Source organism: Triticum dicoccoides, chromosome 1A (assembly GCF_002162155.2).
Source record: "Triticum dicoccoides isolate Atlit2015 ecotype Zavitan chromosome 1A, WEW_v2.0, whole genome shotgun sequence".
NCBI lineage: Eukaryota > Viridiplantae > Streptophyta > Magnoliopsida > Poales > Poaceae > Triticum > Triticum dicoccoides.
The window spans coordinates 45,088,607-45,101,473 of record NC_041380.1 but is presented as its reverse complement, the minus strand read 5'-3'; the positions used below and the strand labels follow the sequence as shown (position 1 = coordinate 45,101,473).

The window sequence follows — 12,867 nt, the reverse complement described above, 5'->3', positions numbered from 1 at the left end:
GCGGCACCGGTGGCGGAACCGGGGCACGCGGCGACATGGTGTAGAAGGGGACGAAGCCCGGAGAACCGCGGCGAGATCCCGTCCGGAAGAGGGGAAGCCTGCAATCCACCTCTCCTGGATGGGGTTGCTACCAGAAATGATGGGAATGGGGGGGGGGGGCAACGGTGATTCTGCCATCAGAGACACCAAAGCGGTGGTGAGAAGGAAGAGAGCGAGTGCGTGAACTGTCGTGGGAGGTGACTAGAGAGAGGGTGTGGAGTTATGAGACGTCCCATCGTCTCCCATGCTTCCCCACGTGTGCAGCGCTCGCCACACGTGACTCGAGCGAGCCTGCCTCGCGAAAAATGGCCGATTCGGCCATTTCTCCGGATGCAGGCCCAGAACTACTTTGAAGTTCGTGTGGGTCAGGAAACAAATGCAGCCCACATAACAAAATAGTCTAATTCCATTCCATGCGGGGCCTGGCTAGACCTAATGCAGCCTACCAAACACTGCCCGAGATAGAAAGCTTTCCACGAACGCGTTTGTGTTGGCCTGCTCATGCACACAAGCATTTTCTATTACTGTGTTGTTACCGTTACAGGTGTGTTTACAAGTTAGCCCTTTAATAGTGAGAACGTCGTTTTGGTGACCGGGCTCACTGGAACTCGAAAATTTTGAAAAAACAATCAAAATTCATACTTTTCGGTTTCAAAAAAAATCTGGAAAAAGAATTATGTAAGTAAACAAGGATGTTATGTGTATGTGTGCAAATTAGGGTGAAATACCTTGAAATGCGATATGTACAAAAAAAGAGAAATTCATGGCCTGGAAGGATAAATAGTATCATCTATTAGAAAGCGCTAGAGTTTTTTTGCAAAGCCGTCACTTCAAACTTCAACGTATTTTGCCCTGAAATTTTACACACGTGTGTGTTATGCCTTCATAAATATCTATATTTTTTCAGATTTTTTTGAAACATAAAAATATGAATTTTGATGAAATTTAAATTTTGAATTTGGAGGCCTCCATGGGGGCCGGGCTCCAAAGCAATTTTCGTCAATGTGTTTAATCCTTTAGGTTGATGGCTGCATGGCCAAGTTCCATCTGGTTCAAGTGTGGAGACAAGACACAAGACAAGAGAGCTAGTACAAGCTACGAATATGACCTGTTCAAACAATGCAGAGAAATTAAAAGAGATGGTGTGATCTAATAGTTGGCCGTCACAGGAAGGCCGGCCAGGAACACGCTTTAGACTTGGGAATTAGAAAGCTAGTGAAGACCATTTCCTTCATATCCACACGCGCACCAACAAAACAAACACAAAAGATCTTCCTCCATGTCCCTATATATACCGGTCTCCTCCAACCCTTTGAAGCATCACTGTGCAGCACGAGCGCAAGCAGTTCTTCTCTACCTGATCAAACACACTTGATTTAGTGAGAATCAAGGTTCGCATCCAAATGGCTTCAAAGTTTTTCCTCCTTGCCCTGTTCGCCTTGTCGGCTTCTCGTGCTCTTGCCTCTGACCCGGGCCAGCTTCAGGATTTCTGCGTCGCTGACAAGACATCTCAAGGTATGTACAATTACACATTCATATGTGCAGTGAAATGTTCCTAGTTACTTATTTGTGCCAATCCATAGTTATTAATTGCTCGACATCTGTATATGTATATGTGCAGTTTTTGTCAATGGATTCGCATGCAAAGACCCAAAGACCGCAGTGGTAGAGGACTTCTACTTCTCTGGCCTCCACATGGTCGGGAACACGAGCAACAAGCAAGGCTCCGTTGTGACTGCAGTTAACGTGGCACAGATTGCCGGGTTGAACACTTTGGGTGTCTCATTGGCGCGTGTTGATTATGCACCTTATGGTCAAAACCCACCGCACCTTCACCCTCGTGCAACCGAGATCCTGACAGTGTTGGAAGGCTCACTCTATGTTGGTTTCGTGACTTCGAACCCTGAGAACAAGTTGTTCTCAAAAGTTTTGAACAAAGGGGACGTGTTTGTGTTTCCGCAAGGGTTGATTCACTTTCAGTTTAACATTGGAAACAACGAAGCGATAGCCATTGCGGCGCTAAGCAGCAAGAACCCCGGTGTGATCACCATAGCCAATGCGGTTTTTGGATCCAAGCAAACCATCTCAGATGATATCCTGGCCAAAGCCTTCCAGGTGGACAAGAACATCATAGACCATATCCAAGCTCAATTCTAGTTCAACATACATCACGTGGTTTGATTCATTTGTTCCTTAATTAAACATTTATTTTGTGTGTTTCTTTATGATATATATAGTTCTATTGTATGGTTATGTTACTCAAGTTTATATTAAAGGAACAATATTCTCTTTTGTGCTGGATATTATTTCCTTTGTCATCTCCATTTTTAAAAGTAAACTGCCTAATAAGTCATGGGCTGACTTAACTGCAAACTAGGGAAGTGGCATTATGGTTGTGTGTTTCTTCTATTTTGTTCAAGTCACTTTGTAAACATAAAAAGGAAGTGCTAATGTGCTCAATCTATTCTCCATCCAGAATTTAAGTCACTTTTTTGTAAACATAAAAAGGAAGCTCTCAAGTGCTCAATCTATTCTTCATCAAGGATTTTTGAAATGGCGCCTAAGAGGTAAGAGGGAGAATCAAATCTTAGCCATCAGTTGATCGAGGGTGAACTCGGCTACACGGAACACTATGTATGGCAAGTTAGACATTCAAGGCTCTCTCTCAACCTCTCACTCGTGCTTCAATTAATAAATAAGGTCTAATTAATATGCATGCAATTAGTACTATTGTTACGCGCCTTAGCGTTTTGGGATTATTAGATTTTCATTAGATGCCTGATGCACAGAGACGAAGGGAGTAACATGGTTTGCAGAAAAACGTCGTTGGTCGCGCCGAACCCGGCGCCGACGCCGCTTGCCAGCACGACGCTGATCACCTGCGCGTAGTGGCATGGCATGCAAGCTGAAATTATCATAACCATGTCCACGAGTCGTTGACATGTACTTAACCAAAGGGGATCAGGAGCTTTGCACGAGAAATTAAGGTAGCTAGCCATAGCCAGAGCAGCAACTTACTATGTCGGCGTGCATGCTGATGTCGAGGATCATGGCGCTAGGTATCGCCCTTTTGCTCTTGCACAGTAGGTACACGGCGACGGGTTGAGTGATTCTTCCTTTCTATAATTATGCATAAAACTAGAACCAAACAAGGCATGAGTTGAGTGATTCGATGATAAACTATGAACAAAACTCAATACAAGTCATTCTGAAGAGAACTTTGAACAAAACCAATACAGATGCATGGGGAGCGTGGGAGTGAAAAGTGGGGGAGGAGGAGCCGGACATGGGGCTCGAGGAGCGTGAAGATTGGTTGTAGGGTTTCACAGCTAGCGCACGCAAAATCCACCGGACGTTCCCATCGACCCCGCTGCGGTAAAACTTTCACGTACGCAAACTCGAAAGGAAACCACCTAATTCTCTCTTCATGAGCCCCACCCGTCATCCACTGAAGCAGCTGCGATTGTAAAAAGGAATTGACGGCTGACCCAGCGCCAACAGTCAAAATAGAGCGACAGTAAAGAAATCATGCGGTCCAACAGGCTTGGCGCACGCGGTAGCTTTAGAATGGCAGGTAGGCTAGCGAGATTTATAGGTTAAATGATCAAGCTGACTGCTGATCAACAAGAAGGGCAGAGAGACTAATCATTGGCCTCAGCAAAGTTGTAAGCTAATAAAGAATCAGGTAAATAGAAAGGCAGGAATCAGGCGCCGTTTCTACTGTCTCATAATTCATTAATGTGGAAATTCAACCCTTGGAAGAAAAGATTCTGCATTACAAACATAGCGCCACATGCTGACAGTGCCTGAATAGGGCAATACAAAGGATGAATCCAACTTGTTTTTGTGTGAAATTGATCGATCAGGCTCCACTTTAAGAATCGTTCATGGCCCTAGCGCCGAGCCTGGCGGAGACGACGGTGGCACAGATGGAGAGGACCATGCCTACAAGGAGGAATACGACGGGGATGATCGCCTTGTTGTAGTAGTTGATGAGAGCCTGCTTCTCTTGCTGCCTGCCTTCCCATTTGCTCGCCCGGATGTAGCGCATAACGTCGTTGGTCGCGCCGAACCCGGCGCTGACGCCGCTTGCCAGCACGACGCTGATCACCTGCGCGTAGTGGCATGCAAGATGAAATTATCATAACCATGTCCACGAGTCGTTGGCATGTACGAGTACTTATCCAAAGGGGATCAGGAGCTTTGCACGAGAAATTAAGGTAGCTAGCCATAGCCAGAGCAGTAACTTACTATGTCGGCGTGCATGCTGATGTCGAGGATCATGGCGCTGGGTATCGCCCTTTTGCTCTTGCACAGCAGGTACATGGCGACGGGTATCTGCAGCACGCTCCCCGCCGCCCCCACGACGGCCGACGCGACCACATACCTGTACGTGCGCCATGCCATTGCTATGCCACATCAGAACTCGTCCAGTGCTTCTCAGAGGTTAGCTAGAGCTAGCGACGCAGTATGTAGTACTAGTAAGTAGTAACACTAGTACAGTAGTACTACGCGCTGGCTTAGCTAGAACTAGAATATACATCGGATATAGAGGAGTACATACGTGTAGCTCTGGAGCTTGTAGATTCCCTGTTTATGGTCCCAATGGATGTAGTTGGACAGAACGAAGCGCACCGACATGAGCAGGACGGCCACCATGAGCAGGCGTGCCAGGAGGCCGGCGGCGATCCACCCTGTGCGCCGTGACACGGCCATCTCGATCCTAGCTGCTGCCGATCTAGCTCCTAGCTCTGTTGGAATATCCTCCTCATGTGGGCTGTGAGGAGATAACCATTTGAGGTTTTTTAGGCAGTCCAAAGAGGTGTATAAGTCCACTGCCCATTAGGGTTATGATCTAGAGTCATTTTGGACTTTGCACATGAGTGGATGGGGATGCTTTACCCTCCATCCAGCAGCCACCATCAAGAGTGACGAAAATCAGTTCATCCTCCAAGAGAGAAGAAGAGAGAAAACCAAGAGAGCAAGGAAATAAGAGGAAAACTGAAGGAAGAGCAAGGGGGCACCTCCCCAAGGTTGTGATGGTCCAGATCCACTACCTTGTCTCCTTCAAGCTCCGGTTCCACCATCTTTGATGAGATTGTTCCAATCCCTAGTTCTTGAGCCCCAAATCTTATTGTGTTCATCCAAGATTCAGAAATCTTTATGTATGAGATCCTCTAGTGCCTTCTAGAGAAGAAATTCTTGTATCCCACATTTGATAATAGTGGAAGAGGATTTGGGTGGCTTCGGCCCGTGGTTTTTCCCCTTAAGTTAAGGGGTTTTCCACGTAAAAATCTAGTGTCTCTTTGTTGATATTTGATGCTGTCCAGAAACTTACTTCATACCACAAGACACTAGGCTGATGAGTGTCTTGCCTGCTGAGTAACATTTTCTGTCTCCATATATGCTGCTGCATATATTTCCTTCCGTGCTAAGCAACGATTCTTGAATTAGTACATGATGTGGTGCTGAGATTACTTGTTTCCGCTGCAGTTATCAGTTAACCACAAATGCATTTGTGTGCTAATTCCCAGCAAAGTAGTATCAGAGCCTTGGTTTCTTAGAAGGTTGCAAATCCCAGTTGCTTGATTGTTGCTGGAAGTGCTGCTCAGAATGACTTTGGAAGAAAGCGCTACTACAAGTGGCATGATAAAACTTGATTCTTCTCTTTATTGCAAGGATTTGTATGAGCCAATTGTGAAAGATAATATATCCACAGGTGTCACGGAAGAAGAATGGAGAGTGTTGCACAGAAGGGTAGTAGGTATGATTCGGTTGTACATCAATCACAATATTTTCCACCATGTTGCAAATGACACAAATGCTTATGAGATGTGGCAGAAGTTGAAGTCTATGTATGAGAGGAAGACATCAATAAACAAGGCTTCGATGATCAAAAGACTTGCAAAGCTTGAGTACCGAGATGGCACAAGTGTGATTGAGGATGAGGATCAACTTTGAGGATGAGGTGCAACCATTGTTGCTGCTGAGTTCCATGCCTGATAGTTGGAACACGCTTGTTGTGTCACTTAGCAATTCAGCTCCTGATGGGAAGCTGACTTTGGAGATGGTGAAGAACAGTATGCTGAATGTAGAAGCCAGAAAGAAGGAAAAGGGTGATGCCTCTTCTTCTGATGCGTATGTGGCTGAAACCCATGGGAAGAATGAGAACCGTGGATGCAGCAATACAAGATTTCAGCAAGGCAAAAGCAAATCCAGGGGGAGATCAAAGTCAAAACAGAGAAAAGATATTACTTGCTTTCATTGTGTCAATCCAGGACACATAAAAAGCGAGTGCAGGAAATACAAAAGAGAGCTTGCAGAGGGGAAACTCACAAAGAAAACCGAGCAAAAGGCTGAGTTCAGCCATGACCGCAACAGATGAGGACTATCTAGTTATTGAAGATGAAGATTACTATAGTGTTGTTCGTGATGATGCCATGAGTTGGGTTGTGGATTCAGGTGCGTCCTTCCAAATCACATCACACAAGGAGTATTTCACATCTTACACTAGTGGTGTTGCTGGCCAAGTGAGGATGGAAAATAGTGGTACATCAGCAATTGTTGGCAAGGACTCTATATGCATTGAAACAAATACAGGTTGCAGATTGATGCTCGATGATGTGAGGCATGTTCCCGACATAAGGCTGAATTTATTGTCAGTGGGCAAGCTTTATGATATCAAACATCCTAATTATTTTGGTGAAGGAAAGTGGAAGCTCACCAAAGGCTCTTTGATTGTGGCTCGAGGAAGTAAGCAAGGTAATCTCTATGTGACTAAAACCAAGTTGTGTAATGAGATGTTGAACATTGTTAAAAAAAGACACTGGGGTTGAATTGTGGCACAAGAGGCTTGGGCATATGAGTGAGAAGGGCATGCACGCTCTTGCTCGCATGGAGTACCTCCCTGAGTTGAAAGGTATATCCTTGAAACCCCGTGCACATTGTTTTGCTGGCAAACAACATAGGGATGCATTTCGTACACTCCCTCCACATCGTGTAGAAAATGTTATTGATATTGTGCACACTGATGTTTGCTCCATGACTGAAAAATCTCATGGTGGAGCATTATACTTTATGACTTTTATTGATGACCATTCTAGAAAGGTTTTTGTGTATGTGCTGAAACACAAATACCAGACGCTTGAAGCCTTCAAGGAGTTTCATGCCAAGGTTGAAAGAGAAACTGGCAGGAAATTGAAGTGCGTGAGATCAAACAATGGTGGTGAATATAGAGGTCCTTTTGAGAGGTATTGCAGAAATGTTGGCATCAGGCTTGAGAAGAGTCCATCAAAGACACCTCAGCTCAATGGTCTTGCAGAGAGAATGAACAGGACACTCACAGAGAGGGTCACAGCTATGCTCTCTCATGCTCATTTACCAAATCAATTTTGGGCTGAAGCATTGATGAATGCTATGTATGTGGTTAACCTATCTCCCTCAGTTCCTCTTGCAGGTGATATTCCTCAGAGAGTTTGGTCAGGGAAGGAGGTATCATACAAGCACTTGAAGGTCTTTGGTTGCAGGGCATTTGTACATGTTCCAAGGGACGAGAGATCCAAGCTTGATAGCAAGACAAAGCAGTGCATCTACCTCAACCAACCAAGTGAAGAGTTTGGCTACAGGTTGTGGGATCCAGTAAATAGGAAGATTGTGAGAAGCCGAGATGTGGTGTTCATTGAAGATGAAACAATAAAAGATATTGGAAACCAGAGAAGCCAATGACCAACACACCTCAGGTTGACATGAATCCAATATGTCCTCCTCTTGTGCATGACAATCATGGGGGAGATGATGACACTGAAGACAGTGGAGATGCAACTGATCAAGGTAGTACAAGTCAAAGTGGCGAGCAGCCATCAAGTGATGATGATGATGATGAAGTTGGTAATGATGATGCCAACGGAAATCCATCTGATTCACCACCAGTGCAGCAGCAAAGAAGAAGTGAAAGAAGTCGCATCCCTTCTTCTAAATATCCATCACATCAATATGTGTTGATGACAGATGCAGGTGAGCCCTCATGCTACGAGGAGGCAATGTCTGATGAGAACAAGGAAGAATGGTCAGAAGTCATGCAGGATGAGATGAATTCCCTATATGAGAATGATACCTTTGAGTTGGTGAAATTGCCAAAGGGCAAGAAAGCACTCAAGAACAAGTGGGTGTACAGAGTGAAGACTGAAAAAACACCTCACATCCAAGGTACAAGGCCAGATTGGTTGTGAAAGGATTCAGTCAAAAAAGGGCATTGATTATAGTGAGATATTCTCTCAGGTGGTCAAGATGTCTTCGATCCGAATTGTGCTTGGCATGGCTGCCACCATGGACTTGGAAATTGAACAACTTGATGTGAAGACATCATTCTTACATGGTGACTTAGAGGAGGAGATATACATGGAGCAGCCAGAGGGATTTATGGTTGCAGGAAAGGAGCACTTAGTTTGCAAATTGAAGAAGAGTTTGTATGGCTTGAAGCAAGCTCCTCGGCAGTGGTACAAGAAGTTTGAGTCTTTTATGACTGAGATTGATTACCATAAAGCACAACCTGGCCATTATGTCTTTATGAAGAGGTACGCCGAGGGTGACTTTATTATTCTCTTGTTGTATGTTGATGATATGCTGATTGTTGGAAATGGCACAAAGAGGATTGCTCTCCTCAAAAAGGCATTGAGTAAATCATTTGCCATGAAGGATTTAGGACCTGCTAAGCAAATACTTGGCATGAAGATCTCCCGTGATAGATCAAATAAGCTGCTTTGGCTATCACAGGAAAGATATATTAAGAAGGTACTTGAAAGGTTCAATATGAAAGATGCAAAATCTGTGATCTCTCCGCTTGCAGGCCATCACAAACTGAATTCAAAACAATGTCCTACAAGCAAGAAGGAGAAAGAAGAAATGAGGCAAGTACCTTACCAATCTGCTGTGGGCAGTTTGATGTATGCCATGGTATGCACTAGGCCTGACATTGCCTATGCAGTTGGAGTTGTTAGCCGGTTCATGACAAATCCAGGTAAAGCTCACTGGAAATCAGTGAAGTGGATTCTCAAGTATCTCAAGGGTACTTATACATCTTGTCTATGCTTTGGAAATGGTGATCCTGTATTGCAGGGCTATACAGATGCAGATTATGCAGGTGACAAGAATCGTAGGAGGTCTACATCCGGATACCTGATGACTTATGCAGGGGGAGCAGTGTCATGGCAATCAAGATTGCAGAAATGTGTTTCTACATCAACTACAGAAGCTGAGTACATTGCAGCAGTTGATGCTGGCAAGGAAGTTTTTTGGATGAAGAACTTCTTGTAAGAGTTCGGCATGAAGCAAGAGAAGTATGTTCTGTTTTGTGACAGTCAGAGTGCTATTCATCTTGCCAAGAATTCAAGTTATCACTCTCGACCCAAGCACATTGATGTGAGGTACCATTGGATTCGAGATGTTATGAGTTCCAAGTTACTGAAACTTAAGAAGATCCATACCGACGACAATAGTTCGGATATGATGACCAAGATATTGCCAAATGAGAAGCTACAAGCATGTTGCAAGGTAGCGGGCATGGCGGTGGCCCCCTCATGAGTCAGAGGGGGAGACTTTTTAGGATATCCTCCTCATGTGGGTTGTGAGAAGATGACCATTTAAGGCCTTTTAGGCAGCGCAAAGAGGTGCATAAGCCCACTACCCATTAGGGTTATGACCTAGGGTCATTTTGAACTTTGCACATGAGTGGATGGGATGCTTTACCCTTCATCCAGCAGCCACCACCAAGAGTGATGAAAATCAGTTCATCCTTCAAAAGAGAAGAAGAGAGAAAACCAAGAGAGTAAGGGAAGAAGAGGAAGATTGAAGGAAGAGCAAGGGAGCACCTCCCCAAGGTTGTGATGGTCCAGATCCACTACCTTGTCTCCTTCAAGGTTCGGTTCCACCATCTTTGGTGAGATTGTTCCAATCCCTAGTTCTTGAGCCCCAAATCTTGTTGTGTTCATCCAAGATTCGGAAATCTTGATGTATGAGATCCTCTAGTGCCTTCTAGAGAAGAACTTGTTGTATCCCACATTTGATAATAGTGGAAGAGGATTTGGGTGGCTTCGACCCGTAGTTTTTTCCCTCAAGTTAAGGGTTTTCCACGTAAAAATCTGGTGTCTCTTTGTTGATGTTTGATACTGTCCAGAAACTTACTCCTACCACAAGACACTAGGCTGAGGAGTGTCTTGCCTGCTGAGTAACATTTTCTGCCTCCATATATACTGCTGCATATGTTTCTTTCCGTGCTAAGCAACGATCCTTGAATTAGTACATGATGTGATACTGAGATTATTTGCTTTCCCTGCAGTTATCAGTTAACCATACGTGTATTTGTGTGCTCATTTCCAGCAAGCTCCTGCTCCCGATCAGAGTATAGCTAAGGTACTTGTAGCTTGGTTTGAGCCGGCCTAACTCCCAACACAGACGCGCGGACAGAGACGGCCGCCGTCGGGGCGTGGTTTGTAGCTTTGTCCTCATTTTAGCTCCGGGCACGCAAGGCAACGCTGCCTATCCGCGCCATTTGTCGTGGAAGTGTCCGGCGAGGCAAGCGCGCAGCAATTTCCCAGGTCGGCAGCTGACGAGGACACTGCAAGGTTTGCCTCTGTGCGTGCACGTGTGAGCGTATATGCGTATATATGGGCATCTGCGATTCTAATGTATTAAAAAAAGTTTCATCAACATGCTTACATTCTTGACACTACTGAAGGAATGCCTAGCAGCGGCGGTCGCAAAAAAGTCAGCGGTGACGGGCCAGGCTTCCAGGGGTGCCCACCACTGGTACGTACCTTCCAGTGGCGGGCGTTAGTTCCTACCCGCCACAACTTGCTATTGCTGCCCTCCACAGATAGAAAAAAGTCCATTTTACTTTGTTATAGAAACTTGATGGTTCACATAATCCTTGATTTTTTTTTCTGCTCCTTTACCCCCCCTCCCCTCAACTATCCCATATCAGTCAAAAATCATCCTAGATGGATTTGCTTAGGTGGTTTGCACACGTGGATGAGGTCAAAGCGGTATTTGACCAGTGGGGACCTCTCATTAGGTGGCCCGTCAATGCTCTCGGCAACGCCGTAGGTGGTTGTGGTGGCATGGCTGAACGGAGAAGCAGCTATGGGCGTGGAACGGAGGTGGAGGCCGATGGTGGCGTGGCTCGATAGTGGGGATGCTGCAAGAGGCTCGATGGTGGCCGGCGGCGAGCTCCTTGTGGGAGCAGATGCAGTGAAGTGGTTGGCGGCGAAGCAGCACTGGGAGTGACAGGTCGCCGACGTGGAGGGATTTAGCGGTGGCGCAACGACGCGATAGTGCGTGACCAGGCGAGCCGAGGCACGTGTGGGTGGCGCGAAGTCGACTTCCCGTGGGAAAAGAAGGAAGGAGCAGGGGAAGCGGGACGCAGGGGCGGTGGCGCTTCGCCCTTCGGCGGCGGCCGAGGGCAACATGACCGGGAGTTCGCGCTGGATTGTGTTGGGCGTGCCTCCTATTCCTCGCGGCGATGACACAAAAAAATGGGAGGATGCAGCAGAACGACGGTGGTGACAGACGATCGAAATTGGGCAAGATGAGCTCGATTCAGTCGATTTTGGGCACCATCCATCGATTCAGTCCGCATTTGAGTTTTTTTGGGCACGACCTCGATGAAGATCATTCCGCGATGGTGCTGGCTCGGAATGAAGCGCGGTGGATTCCTGTTTGTTGTGTGCATGACGAAGGGCGCTGACATAGAGAGAGAGAGAGAGAGAGAGAGAGAGAGAGAGAGAGAGAGAGAGAGAGAGAGAGAGAGAGTTTCAGACGCAGCGGCGGATCACAGAGGTAGCAGCGGTGGCGGTGGATCACATGAGCAGCAGCGGCGGTCAGTCACCAAGGCGGCGGCGGCAGACCACGACACCATCTTCCCCTTTCTTCTCTCATTCTCTGCAGGAGTGTTGGAGAAATCCGCATCGTCCCCATCTTCACGCAATGTAATATCCTCACCTGACGACATGGCCCCACTGGTCAACAAACCACTTTGACCAAGTCCACATCAGCAAACCACCTAAGAAACCCACCAACAACGATTTTTGAACGGTATTGGTTAGATTAGGGGTTTAAGTGAACAAAAAGAAAGATGCGGGAGTTATGCGAACAACCCACTTTCTTCACGAGAGTAAAATGGACTTTTTTTCCCACAGATACCATGTTAGCAGTGGCGGTTCCGCCATAGCGCCCGCCACTAGAGGGAGGGTAGAGTATACCAATTATTGGCATCGCGTGTCGTCGCACATTACTCTAAAATGTGTAGTCACGTGATTCTCAATATAACTGAAGGAGACTGAATTCATTTTAAAAACAAATGACCAAATAATTAAGTAACATTTCAAATTTGTTTGACTCAAGAAATAAACATGAATGTATCACATCCATCGGCTGATATATTCATGACTTAGACCTTATTTCTATACTTGATCAACGACAAACATCATGTGGAAGTCATTGCGGTTGCTCTTCCTTATGGTGATTATTACAAGGGTGTCCACCCTTAGTTCTCTCTTTCCCGTCATGAACTCCCACCAGCTGAACTCATAGAAGGATATGTGTCCGTTCTGATTCCGTCATGTACTGAATGTTGGTGAGACGCCCTGTTGGTCCATGGCATACTCCATATATACCGCCAAAGTTGTGCGTATGGATCGGTGACGACATCGATTTTAGATATGTGGAGTAAGAGCACTCCACATTATTGAGTTTGTAGGTGTGAGTATGCAGAACCACGTAATTAGTCAACCAGCTCTGTCTAGGCTCCCTATGATCTGCATAGGCTCCGATAAA

The 12,867-nt window shown here is 45.9% G+C and overlaps 1 protein-coding gene across 1 annotated transcript in view; it reads left to right on the top strand.

Moving 5' to 3' along the window:
• LOC119359137 (putative germin-like protein 2-1) overlaps positions 1–2,196 on the top strand; it is a 5,751-nt gene extending 3,555 nt beyond the window's left edge. The window contains exons 2-3 of the mRNA XM_037625480.1: positions 1,431–1,554; positions 1,661–2,196. Of these exons, the coding sequence (XP_037481377.1) occupies positions 1,443–1,554; positions 1,661–2,196 (648 nt within the window). The 5' untranslated portion in view covers positions 1,431–1,442. The remainder of the gene's footprint in view (positions 1–1,430; positions 1,555–1,660) is intronic.
• Positions 2,197–12,867: the final 10,671 nt, after the last annotated feature.